The 23,026-nt window shown below is 42.2% G+C and overlaps 1 protein-coding gene and 1 long non-coding RNA gene across 2 annotated transcripts in view; one reads left to right on the plus strand and one right to left on the minus strand.

Annotated features, from left to right (window-relative positions):
• Positions 1-226: 226 nt before the first annotated feature.
• Positions 227-23,026, minus strand: part of srrm4 (serine/arginine repetitive matrix 4) — a 48,957-nt gene continuing 26,157 nt past the window's right edge. The window contains exons 2-13 of the mRNA XM_023812381.2: positions 20,799-20,939; positions 15,858-15,947; positions 15,685-15,759; positions 14,001-14,027; positions 13,861-13,911; positions 10,257-10,346; positions 8,660-8,819; positions 5,720-6,048; positions 5,364-5,561; positions 5,172-5,276; positions 4,784-4,909; positions 227-3,437 (exon numbers count right to left, since the gene is read on the minus strand). Of these exons, the coding sequence (XP_023668149.1) occupies positions 3,212-3,437; positions 4,784-4,909; positions 5,172-5,276; positions 5,364-5,561; positions 5,720-6,048; positions 8,660-8,819; positions 10,257-10,346; positions 13,861-13,911; positions 14,001-14,027; positions 15,685-15,759; positions 15,858-15,947; positions 20,799-20,939 (1,618 nt within the window). The 3' untranslated portion in view covers positions 227-3,211. The remainder of the gene's footprint in view (positions 3,438-4,783; positions 4,910-5,171; positions 5,277-5,363; positions 5,562-5,719; positions 6,049-8,659; positions 8,820-10,256; positions 10,347-13,860; positions 13,912-14,000; positions 14,028-15,684; positions 15,760-15,857; positions 15,948-20,798; positions 20,940-23,026) is intronic.
• Positions 20,317-23,026, plus strand: part of LOC111844164 (uncharacterized) — a 41,767-nt gene continuing 39,057 nt past the window's right edge. The window contains exon 1 of the long non-coding RNA XR_002838323.2: positions 20,317-20,490. This is a non-coding gene — a long non-coding RNA (uncharacterized lncRNA). The remainder of the gene's footprint in view (positions 20,491-23,026) is intronic.

Raw genomic sequence — 23,026 nt, forward strand, 5'->3', positions numbered from 1 at the left:
GCTCAAGGCTTCAAGGCCACCCGTGAGGCAACGAGGGAAAGACGGAGAAATGACATCACCGTCCCGATAAATCAGGCTCTCTCATGTCCCGGACGCACGTTTTCTGACGTTGTGCATGTTTGCTGAAACAGCAATGCGTATTACCTTCAAGGCTTTATAAAAGGAAACGTCTTTTCAGCATAATCTGCTTATTTTTGGACATTAAATAAGCAATTGCAGACTGCGGTGATGTTGAAATAGCTTTTATTTTGGAAATTGTACAAGTTCACAAAATTGAAGAGGAAGACTATTAAAGGGGATTTGATGAGCATGTTGTAAACATGAGCGGAGTAACGTTAAAGCCGATTTGACACACTTAAAATGCACCAGTAATTAATCTAAATTCATATTCATCCCAGTTTTTACCATCTTGGTAGGCTGCTATCGCCTACTCGTACAATAAGTGACAGAATGTATATCTAATTGAATTATGCACTTAATTTTTCAGAGAGTTTATGTGCAGTGTAGCACTTTCTTTCAAAACAAAGTACCCACCAGCAGTTTCTTGGACCCAGACAGTATCTTATGGTTTTAATTAAGCATAATCGCTGGCGTAAGTTCACAATTTTAAGGGTTATTGCATTAGAGACGCAAAGCAGATCTATGAAGTCACCATCACTGGGCAGACGCTATTTACACAGGGAAAAAACCTTCACATTAATTCTGTAGTGCGCGTGACGTGGAAGGGATATTAAAACCCCCGTCTCCATTTTCACAGATGTGTATTTACACAACAAAAAATATGTATTCATATTTCCTTCATTGTATACATCATATCTAAAAAAGCAAATAACGTAGTCCACTTTAAAAGCATCGTTGTATTGTGCCATGAAATATTTTGTTTTTTTTTTTAAACCTCAGAATGAATTACTGGACAGACCATTAGTCAATATCTTACACATAATGTAGCAATCCTCCTATATACAATGCATAGGGAGTGCATTTTTTTTCCTCATCAACTTGGTTTAGTTGAAATTTTCCATACATGAAGAAATTACACGCACTGGGCAAACTATACTGTTTGAAAACATTCATGATCACTTGCCCGGTGTGAGGTCCGGGTAAGTTCGTGTTTAAAAGCTTCGAAAAAGAACAGTCTAATACGTACTTTCAACAACAGATCGCCACTTGACATCGATTGGCATCACCCCCAAGGATAATGACTCTTAATGCATTTTCAAAAAACCCTGAAAAAGCGGTAGAATCACTCTCACGTGCTGCAAGTCTTCGTTCAGTCTGCAGTTTGTCACGGTTCTTTCAAATACTACTTTTTTCAAAAATAAATATCGACATATATATATATATAAAAAAACACGACTGCATTCCATCACATATAAAAAGCCTGAATAAATTACGGAAAATAAATGTGAACCATAAAAAAAACTAATGTGCATTGAATAACTTCCTCACATAAATAAATTTAACCTTCATTTGCCTAGTAATCAACAGAAGGTCAGAATAAATAAAGTATATAAGTAGATTCAGGGCAAGATACACATCAGATAAACTCAGCAGCTTGAAACTGTATGGGCCAAGTTTCTCTGTTTTGATTTATCAGTTCCAGAATAGGCCGATAGGATTATACAAATAGAATTAATTAAGCAACAGCTAAATGAAACAATGAAAAACGGTACAAAACAAGTGGTTTTCATCTTTGAGCGACCAATAACTTCCATCCAATAAATAAATAAATAGAACCATAAATAAAATAAATATGAAATAAAAACTTATCTCAATTACTTAATGCTCAGTCTAAACTACAGTCTGGTGTGCTATTGATGAACACATTATCTTAGACACGATACTTCCGGACAGCAGTGGTCACCTCCAGGTGATAATGCACTGTAATTTGGCTGATGAACACCTCCAGAGTCAGGCAGTGGCTTACAGCCTCACTGTCTGACACCACCACTGAGCAGTGCCCTAAGAATTGCTCTCTTCTCTACAGCTTCCACTCACCGATCCTGCCCCAGAGTCCATCTGGACTATCCCCACACTGCTTTAGGATGTCTGGGTGGGGATTCTCCACCACCTACAGCTGCTGGACGCCTCGCCTTTACATCCTAACCAGTCCTTTTCACATTTAGCCGGTGTAGAGTGACATTTTGGTTCTCATGAATATAGAGCAGTGTTTTAAAGCTTTAATTCTGGCTTGGATGACCACAGTAGTTCATTTTTCTTTTATAAACCAGAATGTGCTGTAATGTAAATACTAATAAACTTAATTAAAATAAAAATATATATAAAAATATAAAACTGGAAATAAAATATATATGAGGCCCAAGGCACCTCAAACAACGGTCAAAGCTGGGGAACTCTGACAAATTCACAGCACAAGAAGTATCAAAATGCTAAATATTTTGGCCTGGAGAAAAGAAACAATATCAGTGTTCTAAGATCGTAATGAAATCATTCACACGTTTATAACGTCTCACCCTCCACTGCGTCTCCAGTCTTCAAAAGAGCCTGTTTCCCAGTTTCCCCTTCGAGCAAATATATTGAGTATCAGTTTGGTATGATATCGGTATCAGTCTGGCCATGGGTAGTGTTAGGCATCAAAACTACACAAAGAAATTCACCATGTAACTGCCTGGCTTAATAATTTAAGTGGTCGCACTAAATTTTAAGTTATGAGCCATAACCGAGGTTTTCCACCTTCCTTAAAGCAGCGAGCCTGACTTTGTTGTGCATCTGCACAATGACAATACAGTTGACTTTGACCCTCGATTACTAATGTGCAATCCCATAAGTAACGAAGAAATAAGGATGGCTTTAATATTTCTTAATATTTTTTGCAATGTATTAGCCAGTTCTTAATACAGCCATTCATCTAACGAAATGTCTCTGTGAACCCTCTAGAATTGCTACACAGACTCCATGCTGAAAGCCGCTCGGGTCTGGATCAACATTCCAGAAGGGTGTCATTTTAAGGGGGACAAAAGACCGACTGTACATCCTTGCTTCTTCATCAACAGCCAAAACATACACCACTGTCCTAATACGAGACACAATGACGGTTAAAACAAGGGACCAGAGAACACTGGCTAATATCTTCTACATCCGAAGCATACAAGCAGGAGAGTCAAAAGTTTGGTACCAGTTCTGATAGGGCCGGTGCCATTAACACTGCTCATTAGGCTGTGGATGAGGGCCCGGCTAGCGGAGGGCCCGGCTAGCGGCGAGCCCGGCTGTAGACGCCCACAGAGTCATAGCTGCTGCTGCGCACACTGATGGAGCTCCAGGACGGGCTGCGGCTGTAGCTCCTGTAGGTGGAGCAGCTCCGACTGGTGCTCCTGCTCCGGCTGCGTGTGAAGATGCTGCTCCAGGACGAGTAGCTGGTGGAGCGGCTGCTGGAGGAGGGGCTGGGCCGGTAGTAGGGGATCGGCCTCTTTCTGGCGCTGCGTGACACCACAAGAGCTCCTTAAGTCTCAAATCAGCACTGCTGTCTGTACTCATTTGTAAAATACCCCCCACCCTTCCCCATCAATGAACTCGACCGAATCTCCCCTCTAACTTCACTAGTCACTGACTGATTGAGGTCCCTGCCAATGTACTTTCTCATTCACCTAGAAGGCTCAAGGCGTTTTTCCACTGGCATGCAGGGACCGACCCGTACCCAAGCCGTACCGCAAAGAGAGACTAATGACAGCGCGGTTCCAGCTTGCTTCGGTTTCCCACTACAGAAGGGTCGGCTCAGTAAAGGTGTTACTGGAGAGTGTCAATGATGTAAAACTGAAGAGATTTACTGTTCACACGGTCTACATCATTATTTACTATGTGCAATTACTAGTATTTTTTTTTTTGTTTACTGTGTGCTAATTTCCACTGAGAATTGCAAATATAAAATGCTAAATTTACATTACTAATCCATTCTGTCCACCTGTTTTATGGTACTTTTTAAAGTAAGAGGTTGGAAATGTTCAAGTTTCGAGTTTTTGGGAATGCATCATGATATACTGCTAATAGTGAATGATATATGAAATATACGCTTTTTCCTTCAGATAATCCCTGCACAGAACACAGGAATCTCCGTGCATTTAGATCAGTCAGATGGTGGTGATGCAACCAGCTCGGTTTGGTCATGCTTTTGGCCCTGTAAGTACCAGATCGTGGGGAGGAGGTTTGCCACAAGAGTGGAACCCAGGTGCCACAAGACTGGCATAGCAAGACCAAAAATATAAGACCTAAATTATACTTTTGGCCCTTAACAGGCTAACAAAAAAAGCTGAAAAAGTTTCAGAAAAAAGGCCTAAACTCGAGGAAACAGGACATGAACACGCCGTCCTGTTCTCTGAGAGCACATCTCAAACTCCTAATCTCTCCAGAGTCAAACTTGCTGAACCATGTACGCCAGACCTGGGCAAAAGCTGCCTGTGGGCCATATCCGGCCAGCAGAGCTATTTTTAGTGGCCCCCACAATCATTAAAATGAAAGAAAGAAAAAAAAAGCGAATAATAATAATAATAATAATAAATACTGGTACAGATTCATGTTCAAATCTCATGAATAATTGCAAATACATGTGCTATTTCTGTACTGGCATGCGGAAATGCCCACTGCTGAAACAGTGAAGCTCAGACTTGGCGCGCCACAGAAAATAACTGTCCAGGCCTGATGGAAAATATAACAACCAGGCCAGTCAGGGTCTGCTGATCGGCACCGTAATACAGGAATTCACTTAAACCCCCTGTGGCTGACAAACAGCCAGCAGGCTTCTGCCTGCCTTCTGGGCATGTCTCCCCACCTGGTGATCCTCCGGGCCTCCAGGTGACTCGGCGAGTCCCTCCTTCGCTTCCTCATGGGAGAGTACGATCTCTTTCTCCGCCGTTCCCGTTTTGACCTCTTGTGGCCTCTCTGTGACCCTTGAGCCCTTTAATTGAATTGAGAATCAGGTTTCAAAACATGTATCCCTACTGTTCATCACATTTTCTGACATATATGTTATCAAGATCTCATCCTCATTATTATGTGCCTGAAGACCTGCGGTTTAAAACAACAAAGACCTTCTTCTGACATCTCGGCCAAGCCTTTTAAAATATATTTCATATACTGCACAATATCACTTTCCAAGTCATTGCCATTGATAGATAGTGGCATACGCAGGGTTTGCTGATATTCACAGATCCACAGACCTCCTTGGGCTGTATCTGGTGTAACTGGGACTCCGACGGAAACTTCCGCTCTCCACACTGCTCTGTCTGGATCTTCCCGAAGAACTGGGCGTCCGAGAGTATGACCTTGAGAGAGGCAAAGACATGCAATGTGTACCAAGGCGAGAATTTGGTCGCCCTCTGGAGACTGAAATGGCCACGTCATGGACGCACCTCCTTTCTGAAGATGGTGACCGACTGCGGGAATAGCGGGATGAGAAGCGGGAGCTCCGTGAGGACCTGCTCCGGCTCCGGCTGCTTCGGGATCGAGTCTCAGACCGCCTGCGAGGAGGAGTCACACTCTGACCAGGAGTGACTCTGGATGCCTTGGGCCTCCCACAGCCTCCCCCACAAACTGCAGGGGTCAACATGCTAAGGAAAGAAGAATGCCTTATGAACACCATTACGGACCCATAGGCTAGTGCATCAGCTGTATGTTTAGCTATACATCTGCTCAGAACAAACAGAGTTGTGCATGTGCTTTAGATGTTTACGATGCTCATGATTTTAGTTTAAAATTAGTGACTCACCCTCTGCTGCTCCCATTAATGAATGTCGTACCACTGTCCAGTGGCAGAGGTTTGCACGAGGAGGAGTAACTGGTCACAGAGTGTCCCGAATCAGAGGAGTTATCACCACCTGTGAACCTCGACTTCTCCGGGGAGCGTGACCCTATTTCACAAAGGCCGCTTTTGTCCTCGCTGACCTTTGACCTCGACAGGCAGGTTTTGGTTGACGGGGGAGAGGATGTGTCGTTGCCGGAGTCATAGTCCTGCTGTCCTTTGTTTTGAGTGGACAGAACATTGCGGCCGATCCCCTTTTGGGTAAAAACTCCGACTGCAGAGCCTGAGTGCACAATCTGGAAGCAGACAGAGGGGTCTGTCGCTTTACTACAGAAGATGGTTTCACCAAGTAAGAGCCTGCATGAACCACTGTTAATACTCTATAAAAGGCACACACTTCCTTACAGGACAAAGAGAAGAGAATCGTTTTGGGACAGGAGAATCAGAGAGATTAAGAGGTCATGCAAATTTATAGCATGCAAATAATGCGAAAGGAAAAACTAAAACAAAAGATAAACCAAAAAATATTAATTAATGAGTAAACTCAAGTTTCAGCTAAATAAATAGTGAACTAAAGAACATATAAAGGGAACAACCAAATGGGATCTTAAAAAGAAGAGATAAAATATGCAAGTTAAACTATTGACTGTCTTGAGAAATTTGAGAAAGAAATAAAAGAAAGAGAATAAGTCCCAATTAAAAAGTCATCTTAAAGGAACAGCAAACGAACATCACAAAATGGGTATTATGTAACAAATGAACAGTATTGCAGACAGAGATATTCCATCACTCTTAACTAAGAAAAACCCTCAGAAAAGTACAGAGTTTTTGTAATTCTTTTCTTATTTCCTGAAAGAAGAAATTAATCTGCCTCCAGCGACCTAAAATAAATCCCTGTGTCTACGAGTAGCATCGACTTACCAATCAAGATTTCCTCCTTAAGTAGGTAAGGTGTAAGAAAAGAGGGAGAGCGGGCAACATAAGTGCATCATTAGAGATGTAAATTACAAGAAAAGACAATTACCCTGTCTTCAGTCCCTGTGCCAGCTGGCTGGCTGGCACACTCCCTACTCCTGTGTCTTACTTTGCGACGATGTGCTTTGTGGGTACGTTTCATGGCCTGAGCCCAACCACGAGCTAGCAGAGTTCTGTGAATGCCTGAGACCGGTGACGCCAAGTGTCTCAGCCCCAAAGATACAAGCTAAGGTCACTTATTGTATTCGTTATGCAGCTTTAGATTTATCCGCATGCCTACGAATTACCAGCAAGAGGAAGGGTCATTTCAGACGCTTAAATGGGAGGTCAAAGGCACTGTCAACATTAGCATGTTTGTTTGACGCCTTGCATCGACATTATGCTCAGCGTCTTATCGATCGCTCTGATTGTACCGTTTGCCCGCACTGCATTCTGGAATGTTTAGTTCAATCATTCCAGTGTAAAATAACTCTGACAAGGTATCATGTCCCTAATGCTTTAAATAAAACCTAGAACCTTGATCATCAAGAATAGTTGTTGTCCTATTCTTCCTCACCTTAACTCAAGAAACATTTGTTAATGATATAAATTGCCATTTTCCTTTAAAATATATGCACCACCCTTCAATTTTCTGTCTTGTACTAGGCATCCTGTAGCATCCTCTCTAAGTCAGGAACACAGTGGCCCCCCGTAGCTACAGAGACTTCTGGCAGAAACCTAACCCATCACATGAAAGCAAGTCATGAAGATCATGTGAAGACTGAGAAGATCCTATTAAACACTGCCCTAGAATGAACCGCAAACAACAGTACATATTACAACTGCTCACATGCTCCTCTGAGGAAAACTGTCACTCAGAAACCACCCTCTTGATCAAGAATCCTTACTTATTTCACCAATACCCACCTTTCCTGTATTTGTGTGAGATGCTTTCTTAGAAAAGAAGTGTAAAGAAAATATCCAGTTTGGATTCAGTGAAGAAAAAAGCAGATTAACTGTCACCACTGCTAGGAAACAATTTGATACATAGCTACAAAAAATAAAAATAAATTAACATCTTTGGACATAATAAAACTCACCTCAAGTCAGCGTAATGATACCCTGCAGTTAATCCAGTGGCATTTACTGAACAGTTGGTGTTTAAAATCAATAAAAAGAAAATGATATTTATATTTTTGTTTATGTACTTTAAATGGATATTTAAACTATTTAAAAGTTTAATAGTATTATTAATTTAATAGAATTTATTATGAAGAGTACCTTTTTTGTACTAAAGACAGTGTAGGTAGACAATAATGATAATTTATTTAATACTGATATAAAGTGTAAATGTGTGCATTTTAGAATTACCTTAGCATAGGGAGGAAGTATATTACATGTACATCCTTGTGTTAATGGGAAAATGTTCTGTTTCTTAGTTCTGTAATAATTTAATGACTGAATATACCAACTGAAGCACACAAACGGATAACTTAAAGCAATAAAAACGTCAAAAGTCAGGAAATGTGAGGCAGGCCATGTAAAAGTAGTTTAAAGTGAGATAACGTAATTTTTGCCTTTTGAGAAAAGCAGCAATATCTTACATATTTGATGTTATAATTAAAGAGAAACAAAAAAATACATGTATTTCATAAATAAAACTTGTATATGCACATATATTACCTATACAATCCAAATATTTCAATAGAAAAATTCTCTCAGGAATTCAGATGTGATATTAATTAATTACTATTTTCCTTTAAGAATGTATTTGAAAGATTTGAGCCATACAGGTGCAAGTAGAGAGTGTACCCAGCCTGACCTGTAAGTGGCTGAATCACCATCAATTTCATAAGAATTACAGCTTTAAACCTTGGGGGGGGGGGGGGCTTTACATGGCCTGAGCAGCATCACAAGGAACAAGATCATCTGAGGGACCTAGAGAGCACTTACGGTGCCGTCGGAGGGGGCTGGGCGGTACATGGGTGGGGTATTACAGGCTGGAGTGGCCAGCGGCCCCAGCTTGAGCACCATCTGCTGGGTGGATGTGCGGTCCTTCCCTTTGTGGCCCGGCTGCCTGGCTGGACTTCCCGACCGAGACCTGTGCAGACGCCTGGGGTAACGGTACACAGGGTGAGAGTCAGGGTTAGGGTAACGGTACACAGGGTGAGAGTCAGGGTTAGGGTAACGGTACACAGGGTGAGAGTCAGGGTTAGGGTAACGGTACACAGGGTGAGAGTCAGGGTAAGGGTTAGGGTAATGGTACATGGGGTGAGAGTCAGGGTAAGGGTTAGGGTAATGGTACACGGGGTGAGAGTCAGGGTTAGGGTTAGGGTAACGGTACACAGAGTGAGAGTCAGGGTTAGGGTAACGGTACACAGGGTGAGAGTTAGGGTTAGGGTAACGGTACACAGGGTGAGAGTCAGGCTTAGGGTAATGGTACACAGGGTGAGAGTCAGGGTTAGCGTTAGGATAATGGTACACAGACTGAGTCAGGGTTAGGGTAACAGTACACAGGGTGAGAGTCAGGATTAATGGTATACAGGGTGAGAGTCAGGGTTAGCATTAGGGTAATGGTACAGAGGGTGAAACTTGCAGACAGTCTGCTTGTTCATGGAGGGCTTTTTGGGTAATTCTGGGTGGAGGGGGGGTAACACATTTAAACTGTCCCATGTATATGTAGTTAACAACACAAAGCTAAAAAAAGGATTTAAAATTTTTTTATGGCACATATTTTACATATTACACATTAGTTTTAGCAAATACTAGCACCTAGGTGACAAATCCTGTCTCCACTCACGCAGACAAAAACCAATATATCTTCAACAAAGCTACACTCAAGAGCTGCAATGTACTTGGATAAGGGGCATCTGCTCCCAGAATGATTCTGTACAATGGCTGCACACTGTTTATTATAGTGCGGAATTACTTTATCACAGTAATAATGGAATACGGGGCCAGCCGAAAGGTAATTCTGCTTGTTCTCGCTTCTCTCGTTTCAGTGGAACACACTGTAAAGGTTCAACTTTTACGATTTGGGCTATTGAATGTCCCACAGAAATTCCACATAATAGAGAGATCAAGAGGGATTTAAAAGCAATCATCTTCAGATCCAAACTATTTCAATTCTAAACCCTGGCTATTTTTTCATATGGTAAGAGGGGTCCGCCTTACGAGGCCTGACAAACAGTTGTGCCAGATCGCTTATGATTGAATCAGAAAGTGGGTGAAATTGCATGAGCTGTGACCCCCTGTACTGTGCTCCTGCACACCACCCAGACTGAGGACTTGCCAAAACATAACGTGGCCGGACATATACAGAAAACACACAGGTTTGAAGGGACAGATGAATCCGCAGAAATATCCTGGTGCCGGTGAGGAACTGGGGATATGATCCAACTCACAGTAAAACAATACAGACACAGTATTTGGCTCCCAGGACTTTCTACGGTTTGCAGCCCATCAAGCTGATATGGGCACAGGCCATATTGTCACTGCTGGACACACAGATGGACAAATAGGATTGGGTGGGAGGAGGTTGTCCCTTTACCTGCCATCAGGGCTGGAGGACCGGCAAGCAGAACTCTCTGAGTCTGACTTATGGGGGCGCTGGCGTCTCCTGTGTAAGCGGCTCCGAGATCTGCACAATGAAACAGGAAGGTGATAAAAATCTCAGCCACCAGCACCTCCCAACTCCCCCTTTATGGAGTCTCAGAAAACTCTGTCACGGTCACATTAACTTGGGCACAGGAAATTATTTCTTATTTGTCAACCGGCAAGTGTAATACCGAAGAATGTTCCAGAATGTTGGGAATAAACTTGTCTGCTGGAATGAGCTGCACAAAATATTGCCTCAAAAGTTTTGAGAAAGAAGGACTAAATTTAGCCTTATAATATATTGTTCTGCATTGAGGAAACCAGTGACAGAAATAATCATTGATTTATATAAGTACAGTGAAGGGAGTCTCCTGTTAATGGACACAAGGTCCTGGACACCTGTGGACCCCTAAAAATGTCCTTGAACCCCAGTGACTCAGAGATTCTTAGCAGTCAATGTCATAACTGGGGAAAACGGATTTTCTGAAGCACAGTTTGTTGGCAGGAGGCTGTGAGTCCCACCTCGAATTTAATCTCCTATCCCCCAGTGCACAGAAACGTAACCATATCCCCCTCTGCTTGACAGCTTACGGTGAAATGAACCTTGGAAAAAATCAGTCAGCTTAGGCTGCCTGACGATGGCATCCATGTATAGAGTGCAAGATACTGGCTTTGGAATGGAATGGGGGTGAGGAAATCAAAATGTACAGCGGGAACGTGATATCTGCTAGACATTCGACAGCTATCGCGATGCTCATTAGTAGCTGAGATGAGGTGAGGACACCCAGAACCCAGCAAAAATATAAGGGCAAGGCTCCATAATCCCTGCTGCCAAGGCAGAGAAGAATGGCTGCCAGCAAGCAGTTATTCATGCACATTTGTGAGAGAGCCTTGGCTTCGCCGACTTCCCTACAGGGCACTCACACCAGGGCTAAGGACAGGAACAGGAACCTGAAGGGTTAGACTGAACCTCTTAGTCTGCCATGAAGCCACGAGTATATCAGGCTGCAATTACCAGAGAACAAAGGTGTTCTAGGAAAGACTGAAACCATCATCCGCCTGTGCCAATATGAAGAACCCAATGAATAAATAGCCTAATTAGGTGCTGTGCATCACAATGAGAATAACTTGTAAGCACTATGATAACAGGAAATCACATCCAGATAGAGAAGTCTTAATCATCCTTGGATAATGAAGTCATAAGCATATCTAGAGCCTATCATATTTTGTTAAAGGAGTCATCGTACCACTCAGATAATGGAGTCTTAACCATACTCTGCTAAAGGAGGCAAAATCATACTCAGATAATAGAATCTTAACAATACTCTGCTAAAGGAGTTATAGTCATACTCAGATAATGGGGTCTTAATCCAATTCAGATAGGAGTCATAATCACACTCAGATAATTGAATCTTAATTATATGCAGGTAAGTGAGACATAATCCGACTCAGATAATTGAGTCTTAATCATATGCATATAAATGACTCATAATCAGACTCATAATGGAGTCTTAATCGTAGTCTGTTAAAGGAGTCATAATCACACTATCTTTATCTATCCTGAAGTTTGAAGAGTGCTGAATGTCACAGAGGTAAATATACAGCATGAGATCTTATAGTATTCACCCCTAAGAAAGGCAGAGCCACTTTTCCCTGATATAACGTGACAGAGGAGCTTCCTGTTTCACAGGAGGAAGCTGATGGAACAGGGGGCTGTGGATCATATTCAGTACGAAAGAAGCATGCAAGCTGAACGCAAGATAAATATTTAAAAACCCTGGAGCTTAATATGCGAAGAATATTAATGCATTCAAATCAGATGTACAGGCCTGGGAAGTTTACAATTTCAGGATGGAGAGCTAACATACATTATGACTTTATTAAAAATAAAGTTCAGGGACAGAATAACCAAGATACGAAAGAAATAAGACCTCCCAGTGGTAGCAATATTTTTGGTTGTGTTTGGAAAAATAATGTTGTTATTACTGTGTCCTGAGAACTCACATCAGGCATTACACTGAAGCTTTTTTGCAATAAAGGTTTGTGTTATTTTCACTGAGGAGCCACAATGCCGTTTGAATAGAGATGTTTTATTTTGAATGTCAGTGATGGAGTTTGGAGAGAGTTGCTTCCCTGTTTCCAGATCCCCATTCATAGGAGGCAAATTCCTGCATCTCTTTGGCTGTTGGGGTTGATCCAGCAGGAATGCTGTTTTTCACCCCGTTATCACACATCAGGATTTTTGGGCTGAGGCATTGACCAGCTGATGTTATGTTGCTGATCAACTACTTTGTCACCATGACATGAACACAGAAAATATTTTTTACACGCCTCCAAATGGGCTGCATTTATTAGCTACTAAACAGCCAGAGCAGTGGCTGAAAATAAAGTAAATTGATTGCATACCCTATGGCAGCAAGGTGACAGAAATGGACAAAGTTTACTTTGTTCTCGTTCTCACTGTGGAGCAAAGTAAGATATTAAGAGGTGAAAAATATCAGATGACACACTGTACAATGGCCCACAAGCTTGTCTGAGCTCCGAGAGGCGAAGGCAGCTTTGAAACCAAGGGGGGGTTGGTGGAGGGGGCACACCCTAACACAGCCTCTACAAGGTCACCAATATGCTTTAGCTCACCTAAAGGGATTATAAATGTACCAGCTACCCAGTGTAAAATTGCTTTCCCTCGCTCTCACTCCGCCCCCCACCCCCTTTCTCCCTCTCTCTCTGCATTACACACACCTGCCGTGAAGCACCTTGGAACAGACTTAATCTAAACCTGGCCCAACTTTCAGCTTCGAGGCAGGCAGACACTTCCTGTCTAGCGGTGTAGCGATTTTTCAAATCCGCAGTTCGGGTCATATCTCAGTGTTTTTGTGTTTGGCGGGGGTGGGGTAAAAAAAAGGGAGGGGGGGTTAAAATTCTGGGTTTTATTAATCACCAACACTTGGGAACACTAAACAAAGGAACACAAAAAGAACATGCTGGATTAACTTAACGTTACGCAAAATAACTATGTAAACAGAAATAAAAAGTATACTCTATTTAAAAAAAAGGACTATACCCTATTACATAACCAAAATGTTCCCTCACCGCTGACTTGATTGTCCCTGGGTGCTCTACAGTTTGAGGGTTATTAACCATCTTGAGTTAGCCTAGCTTTAACCGCAGGCGTGATCACTCGATCATGACGGGAGCAAAGTAGTCATGCAACACACACGGCTGGAAATATGTGCAATACTTACAAAATATACAGCTTGCCCTATCTTTAAATAGAATAGTATTTTTGTGATTTACACGTGCTATAGGGTTATTTGTGAAATGAAAAATAACATTTATAACATTAGTAATGTGATTGAGAGTTTAACAGGCTGCACCTGCAGTAGTGCGCTGGAGTTGGGGTTGGGGGGGGGTTATCGTGGTTCTGTCTTTCAGAACTGAGTCATAAGATTGTGAACATTTGCACTGAGGTTTTGGTCTCGGTTTCAGAACCATTACACCACTATAGTCTAGCCCACAGGGGGAACCTTCTCTGTGATAGATATATGGACTTTTACCTTTTCTTGTGCTTTTTGTCATCCTTTCGTTTGCTTTTCAGGCTTGATGAGCTGTTGGGTGGAAAGTAAACGTAGTGATTAATCCCACAGCCTATTGCCTGGCTCAGACTTGTTTAGCTTAGCAAGGCTGTCCTGCATACCTGTGCCTTCGCTTCTTGGAGTCTGACCTGCAAAAGATGAGGAGTGTCACTCATTTACTCATGGCAATGTCTAAAGGCCAGAGATGACACCAGCATTTGACAATATTTTATACAATTGGTATGCACCAGTAAAATAAATAAATAAATATATATATATATATATATATATATATATAAATAATTTATGCATTCAAATACACTTCATTATGGCTAGATTTGTTAGATTTTCCCGTTTTGTTAATTTCAATATCCATCTGTCTAATCATCTTACATGACTGCTTGTCCAGTGATATAAATACAAGCGCTGACACCTATCACAAACTATCGAAATACCTTGCAGAAATACAAGTTTTTGGGGTTTTTTTTGTATGGCTGATGCATTTCACAAAGATTCTTACAACAAAATATGAACATTTAAGAAAGCATCGACACAGACAAATTACGAGTATTCGGGGGATTACAGTACTCGCCTGTGCTACAGAAGTACTCAACATGCATATTTACCAGAGGGTTCCGTAATGACCGACCCGCGAGAAGTGGACGCTTGTTGGAATTGGTATATAGACTTGCAGTATAGTGTACCAACTTAAAACATAAACCATAGGCTCTCAGGCTTCAAAATGTTACTATTTATGTTATATGTAACATATATTTTAAAATTTTGTAATTAAAACTGTGAAAAACATTTCAGGATTAAACCATACCTGTCAAGTTTGGGATTTGAAAATAAGGGAAATTTTCCGGCACCCACCGCGAGTCATCCCACCACCCCAACCAAGCTCCAGTATCCCTTACATTTTAAGACAGGTGTACAAGAAATCTAAAATAACCACTTGTCATTTACATTTTATTTTCATTACACATTTTCTTTTAATTTCTCATGTTCACTCATGTGCCTCTCTGGCATTCACTAATGACTTACAACAAGGATACAAAGTCTGCAACAAATGTTGCAGACTTTGTATCCTTGTTGAAGTCGTCACAGAAGGTGAAAGTAACGTTGTTTTTGGCACACAGCATTGCCATTTTAACCTCCGCATTTATGACCTGTGGCCTGTACTACGAAGCGGGGTTACTGGCTTATCGGGGTAAATTATCGGACTTAAGGTAGTCTGGGCAAAATGAAAGTGAACGAATATGAAGCCGATTTAAACTGTGGTACCTTAAATCCGACAAGTTACCCCGATAAGCCAGTAACCCCGCTTCGTAGTACAGGCTACTGGTTAATGTTGTAAATGACCAGCAGACTACTGCAGGTGGCAGTTCTCGCGAGGCTACTGACAGTTAAGTTTGGAGAGGCAATTATTAATGATATTATAATACGGGAGATTTACGGGAAAATACTAATACGGGAGGACGGCGGGAAAGAGGGGTAAAATACGGTAGTTTCCCGGCCAAAACGGGAGACTTGACAGCTATGGATTAAACCTCATCAAAGTAGCGTAAAGCGTGTCTCTTATACAGTGTACGGCTGCCCGAAATTTATTTTAACATACATATACTTATTGTTTATTTTTATTTCGGTCATATGTGCGAGCGGTCGTAATTCGGGAATAGCCTGTACATGAAAATAGTACTAAATAAGCCTTTATCCTAACATTAATAGCCATGGAGAGAGCGAAAGTTCGTAACACTCCCACATTAAACAGCCTCCCTCCCACCACCGTATTGTCAGGCATGATACCTGTGTCGTTTTCTCTTTTTCGAGCTCTTCTTCTTCTTCTTTTTTCGGACAGGCGAGATGCTGTATGAGGGAGACCTGTGGAAGAAATGAGGCGACTTTAAAAAAAAAAAAACACACACCATAAGACAGGCAGCAACACGCGAACAAACGCCGCCCGTTTCCCGCGCGCTGACCTTTTCCTCCTGCGCTTTCGCTGTGACTTCTTCCTCTTCTTCTTTCCCTTCGGTGCAGGTCGAGGGGACAGATCGTTATCAAAAGACAAACTGCGAACGAGAGAGAGAGAGAAAAAAAAGTAAAAAGTTTACCGGAGATTATCTTTCACTAATGCCGCTGCGTCTTTGTGTCTTTCAGCGAATGAACTGCCATGAAATATTAATGACTGATACGGTTCAAATGGAGGATCCCTTATTCAGTCAGACAGATTCCCCTGAGCTCGTATTGATGCAGCAATATAACATGCAGTGGTGCAGGTTTATTGAAACGAGAGAAGTCCAAGTTCGAGTTGTTTAAAGTGCATTTGAAATATAAAGACGGCAGCCACTTTAAAAGTCCGAACAAAAGAAGATGTCAATTTGAAGTCATTTCTGCATTAGGAGAAATAGAGAAATCTGTCGTTTTTAGATAGCAATGGGAGTTAATCTGGGATTAGAGCTAGTTAATGCTCTTTGTAGACTGACGTTCTGACATGGTATGAAAGGACAGATGTAAACCTTGGGATTCGCTTCGCTTGAATGTCTGACGCAGAGTGGGAAGCTTGGAAAGGGGGGGGTGAGTGTGTGATAGATGCTGGTGCGTTACTGTTAGCTAAGGTGAGCGGTGTACAGCCCGCCGCCCCTCAAGTAATATGACTTGCTGTCGTTTGCTTAAATACATCAATATTGAAAAGAGACTCTTGTTGACTTGACCAGATCACAGTTTCTTTCAACTACATAGCGGACTTGAAAACCATCCCAGTTTATTAAACCGGGCTTTCAGGTAAAGTGTGTGGAGTGGCTTTTTAATGATGTTTATTTGGCCAGCATCGCTGTAGTAATAATGAGGTAGGAAATGAGAATTATCATGGTGACTGGAGAGAGTGTGAAAGAGATTAAATTAGATGTCAGGAATTAGGCAGGATGAAGTTGTCGGACGCTAGGAAAGACACGTCCAAGCAGGGAGATTGGTAAATGATGTGTTTTGACCGTGGGGGAAAGATGTACTCACATGCCCTGTCGATTCTGTTGTTGAGTAAGCCATAGTGAGGTGTGTGGTTGACAGATATGTGGCCTTCAGATACTCGGCTATGTCTAGGGTTCAAAAGACTCAGATACTATGCTGTGTAGAGCTCAGATACCTTGACATGCAGGGCTCAGATACACTACTGTGTAAGGCTCGATACCCTGCCATGTAGGGCTCAGACACCCTGTCGTGTAGGGCTCAGATACCTTGCCGTTTAGGGCTCAGATACCCTGTGTGTGCACACCAAATTAATTTAAGGATTCCTTAGGTAACTTTAAGTTTAGCATGAATATTGGATAGCTTCCGTTTTTACTTCTCCAATTTCACACACATCACTGTTTGGGAAATACCAAGGTAAGTGCTAGATGTCTTGAAGAGATCATGGGAGTTTTACTTGAGAATTCTTGAAGCTTCAGTAAGTGTATTTATACATAGGAATTTTATTAATGCTACTTAAGGTATTACTGCGTAATACATTTTCGCCCAGAACTAAGGGAGTTGGTACGATCCACGTAGCAATTTGTGGCAGGAATGAAGATGGATTTAGATTAAAGAATGTAGTTCCCATGGGGAAAAAAGGCAATCCACAAATTTTTTTTTCTTTGTTAAGCTTGTTCAAAAAAGGACTTTATCTCCCTTAATCTCTCGAATCTTACCAGCTATCAGAGCTGCAGTGTTCCTGCCTCACCTTCATGCAACCTTTATAGTGCCCGACAAACAGTGGGAGAGTCATTTCCTGCAGTTGTAGCAGAGACCTGCTTTGGGAATCTCCCATGGTTTTGTCAAAGCTCGTTTAGCAAAGTTCAAAAACACTTGAACTGGGGGGGGGGGGTAAGGATGAGCCAAATAGAAGATGACAGATGTCATATGTGAGGGAGGGGGATCGGGAGCAGCAAAGCAGAATCACACCTCCACTCTCCTGCCTCCAGGGTTTTGGGTTCGATCCCTGCTCTGGCTGTGCGAGCTGGCGTGAGTTTTCTCTGGCTGCTTCATATATATGTGATTCTGTTGGATCACTGTCTTTAAACTTGGCCTTAAATGTATAAAATGTATAAATAATGGATTGCCGACTGGCATCCCATCCAGCATGTATCCTGCCTCACGCTCTGGACTTCCTGATGGCCCCGTAAGCCTTTTCCATGGTTCTGCCGCCTTCGTTCTGAATTATAGTTCCAGATTTCTTAGTTTTAATCCCGAATTAGCCACAAATGCCAACACCAGTCTGTAAATGTCAACTAGCAGCTGAAAACCCCAAGTAAACCATGTTCCTGAGGAGACACTGTGGGGAAAAGTAGCACTATCTGGCCATGCCACAGAATCTGGCTCTATGAGAAGATCGAATGTGTCAGTAAACTATTAGATCACCCCTACAGGCAGGCAGGTCTTACACCCCACCCCACCCCCCCCCCCCCCAAATCACTGGGGCTTGTGTCATACAAATTTTATTTTGCCCCATTTTACAAATAAATTGTTATCTTTGTAATCTTGTTTTCACGGCTGACGCGATGTTTCTCTGCTTCACCGTCTTACATGCCGTGCCAAACAATCCGTCGCAGGGCGTGTTTAAGTCTGAGAAAAATGCTGCTCATAATTTCCACCTCTGTAGAATCCAATTTATCACCTCCACCACTTGCTACAACCAGATCGATGTGGGGAACAGGCTAATCATCAAATCTTTCAGATTACGGGAATGTGTCACAACGTCTCTACAGCAGGAAAGGTCATGCTATCTGTGTCACTGAAACTGGAGCCAGAAAATAAAACACAATTTAGAAATAAAAATAACAAAAAGGAGACCCTTACACAGAAAATGAAACCTTCAACCCCCCGATGACAGCAGTTCTACCCTTGATGCTGCATCTGTTGACCTTCAGAACCATTATGTCATCTTTATTCTGTCAAGGAGCTAAAGAAATCCAGTGTTACCATGGAGATATGAAGCTACAGCACTGATGAACATGACACTCTATACCTTAATTTCCCTACAATTACAGGAAGAAAGATTTTGTTTATCATTTGGGTGGTACTCCTGTAAACTGCTGTCTGGCAATTTTGTGCATGTTGGTGAGCTCGTTCCTTGTCTCACAGCCATCTTGCCATTCCTGAAGAGTTGGAGTTACGCCTGTCAATAAATTTTTAAAGATACCAAGTGCGGATTTACCACAGCTGGAATGAAAGGCGTGCCGATAGCAACTTTACACATGTTCATTTTCCCGCAGTCTGAAATGAACATTGATCAGGATTGAACATGGCCTTTGCAGCATAATTAATGACAACTGTGTCAGACAGGAGCTCCAGCAGTGGAAGAGCATCACGGCGACTGCCCTCCATGCCGATACGAAGCTTCACATCTCGTTAACTCCCCCTATACCAGTTGTGCATGTCTACGTTTTTAAATCCATGAGAGGAGAAAATAGTTTCTCCAGTTGTAGCTTTCAGCTGCAGAGTACAAGGTTAAAATATGATGTCAGTCTGATGTTTTTTGGAAAATACCCATCTTAGACACATCGGCGGGGGCATTGGGCATTGCACTGATGTGGTACAGTGTGTTTTTCTGCCAGCTGACCCTCAGTGCATCTTGTGCTGACTCCTTCCCTGCCAGGTCCTGCTGCTCCTGAGATGGGCACCCCTGCTGATCTTATCCTTCCTCGAGCAATGCCGGTATCACATGATCAATGTTGGTATCACATGATCAATGTCAGTATCACATGATCAATGCCAGTATCACATGATCTTGTTCACTATCACAAATCTCCAAATTTCATCTATTCATCCCACATTCCTATATATATTTATACATATAAAAGGGGAATTGTGTCTTTTTCAGTCATGCATTACAAAAACAGAAAAAAATATATGGTGGTGGAATTAATTTCATAGAGAAATAAATACTCAGTTCACTCTTCTGGTGACTGTGACGGATTTGCTTAATCTGCCGTTTGTAACATTCTGTTGACTCAGGAAACCTGTAATTTGTTGCTTGCAGGTGCAATTTAGCACAGTTCTAAGGTAAATTTGTGTCGAAACCCTCTTAGCGTAATGCTAGCGTTTCCGCACACATCTGGCATGAAATACTTATATTGCAGAAAATTTGGTTGTGTTGCTAGCTGGCTGTTACATGCCATAAAACCCTGTCGGCGCTCCCCACACATTAACTCTGTTACTGCAAGGGCTCTGTGTCATGACCGGCTCTGGCTGCTGTTCTCCACTTTGACCTTCAGTGTGACACTTTGGCAAGCGAATCTAATGACCGCCATCACTTTAGCTGTCAGCTGTTGACGCGTGGTCAAGGGAATTAATGGCCGCTGTTGGCATCTTGACGACAGATAGGTTGCGGGTGTGGGGTTTCCATCATTTCGCTATTTGCGGTGGCATTAAACGGAGCAGGGTTCGGCTAACATTCCCACACAAAAAACAAAGTCCGTCAGCAGCTCAGGCAGAAAGCTACGTTCTGCTCATGCTTGGAAAAACCTTTGAAGGACGTATCTTTTGTTGAGTGCCGAGCAGAGACTCCTTCCTTTGATGGTATCAGGGAAATCAGGGATGTTTTCCAGCTGTCAGCACCCATTTTGAGACATTTTAGAGCAGGTAAGCGGACACTTTTCACAGAGGGGAAGCGATCTGGCACTGGGCCTAATTCCCAGATACACACTTAAAATGGGGCTCTTAAGGTTTTGGCTCCAGCACATCACTTTGTCTTTTACGTGACTCTCCGAGGCCGCCAATGTAACCGAGGGTAACCTCGTGCATTCGGCTGAAGGTGTACGTATGTGGATCCCAGATAAACATCAATAGCTGTGGAGCAGCCGACCATTGTGGGTGACAGAATAACAAATTGAAGCTGCCTCCTGTGAAGGGGGGGGATGCTCAGATTGTGGCATGAGGGGCTTACTTACCTGCGCACCCGCCGGTGACCTCGGTGCTTGGTCTCCCTGCCTTTGACGTGTCCATTCTTCTCCACGGCATCCGCCTCCACATCTGCTGGCCTCCCCTTCTTTTCCACTGCATTGTCCACTTGGCAGGTCGACGGTTCAGAGCTGAAGGGAGATAAAACAGCCATTTATTTGCCTGCAGTGCCAAAGTATCCCTCACAATGCATCTCCCCTCTCGCAGATTTAAAAAATACAGTCTTTGTATAGCAGAATATCTTGAAATGACAAAAGTCTGCTGAAATATTCCAGCGGGAGAGAAAGGCACCCTGGGTATTGTCCTCGTCTTGCAAGAGTGTAATAGTGGAAAACAAAATCATTCATTTACTTTAGTGAGCCAGTTCGACATATACGGAGAAATGAAGCAGGATTACAAGTCGTAAGGAGTCCCTAAGGACACCTAGAGGCGCAATTAGCAACATCTTTAAGGGCTAGTTACAGCTAGCAGGTGCATGATAACAAAGTGAAACAAATAACCGTAGTCAGCCACATCCCCAAGAGTAACCTGTTATATATGATATGAGGGAAGTCACAGAGGGAGTCATGCCGTACCAAGATGGGGATCTGCGTGTTTATCGAAAAAATGTCAGCTGTAAGAAATCCACAAAGTTGCATGAAATGGGTACAGCTAGCTTTAGCATTAATTTACCTCAGTGGGAAAAAATGCTATAAAATGACAAACACATTTCACTCAGAAGCCAGTTATTTTTGTATTATTCAAGCTGGTAGCAGCAACACTGCTTGAGGACATGTCAAAGATGATTTCCGTAGATCCCTTACAGAAAGTACTTGATCAGAAATAACCGCCCTCAAAAATGAGTTAAATTTAAAGTTACATCACAGCACAAAGCCAACTGTTTTTCAAACCAAGCCTTTAATTTTCCACTAATCAACAGATTTATTTATAAAACCACCCAAGTGTGTCAAATGATGTTATGCTATTTTTACTATAGCAATTGACTTAAAATAACGTAACATTATTAGTTCAGTAATACAAGACTTTGACAGGAGCAACATTACGGTAGCGTTTCCATCATAAGTTATTTGTTTGATGTTCTAAGCAGGGAGTATACCCACACCTCTCATAAACAGTTTTTTTTCCCATAATCCCTTGCAGACCTCCATAAATTTGGAGGTCAAACACAGCAGCCATTGAAATGAGCTGTCAATTGAAAAGCATCTCTTTACATGCCTGAGTTCCTTTGACATTTCCAGAATTATTTTTGCAACTCTGGGTTGTCAGATATACCATGGTAGCTTGGCAAGGGCAGCCCGAGTGTTCAGAAGCAGTGGAGTCTGGCCGGATGAGGAAGCCCCCTCTTATGGTCAGATCACAGCTAAACTTATGAGTGTTTTATGTACATATACATTTATTGTACAGTATTGTGTATGTGTACTTGTATACTTTAGTACACAAATGATCAGAAATACAGAAATCACAAGGCTGCATTTCTCATTTCCGTGAGAGCCAACTAAATAATTAGGTCTTCTGTTTGAGAAAACTGCTAATCAACATGACGGTTACATTATTTACCGTTGGACATATAAATTGGCCGTATTTAGAACATGAATAAAATGCAGCCTTGCTTATCAAACTGTCAAAACAAATATATCAACAGCCAAGGTACCAATAAATTACATTCAGTTGAGGGCTGAAGGATATTAACTGATTGTAAGCAATGTCCATAATATCATGCTTGCTGTTCTTCAGGGTTTTGATTGGCATATAGTAAATATGGGTATTGCAGGTCTCATTTAATAATGACGTTTTTGGTTTGGTTCTTAGGGGGGGTATTAGGTTGAGTAAATATCTTTATTTTAATATACTAGAGGCCCTTATATTTTTTTATGATATATATCCACACTGGGGCGGCAGTGGTTAGCACTATTGCCTCATACCTCTGGGATTTGGCTTTGCGCCTCCACCATGATTCTGTGTGTGGAGTTTGCATGTTCTCCCCGTGTCGTCATGGGATTTTATCTGGGTTCTCTGGTTTCCCCCTCACAATCCAAAAACATGCTGAGGTTCATTGGGGGTGCTAAACTGCCCATAGGTGTGTGAGTAAATGGTGTGTGAATGTGCCCTGTGATGGGTTGGTGCCCCATCCTGTGTTGTTCCCTGCCTTGCGCCCATAGGATCCAGACCCCCCACCAACCCATCATATGACAAGTGGTTTCAGAAGATGGATGGATAT

This window comes from Paramormyrops kingsleyae, chromosome 2 (assembly GCF_048594095.1).
Source record: "Paramormyrops kingsleyae isolate MSU_618 chromosome 2, PKINGS_0.4, whole genome shotgun sequence".
In the NCBI taxonomy this organism is placed as follows: domain Eukaryota; kingdom Metazoa; phylum Chordata; class Actinopteri; order Osteoglossiformes; family Mormyridae; genus Paramormyrops; species Paramormyrops kingsleyae.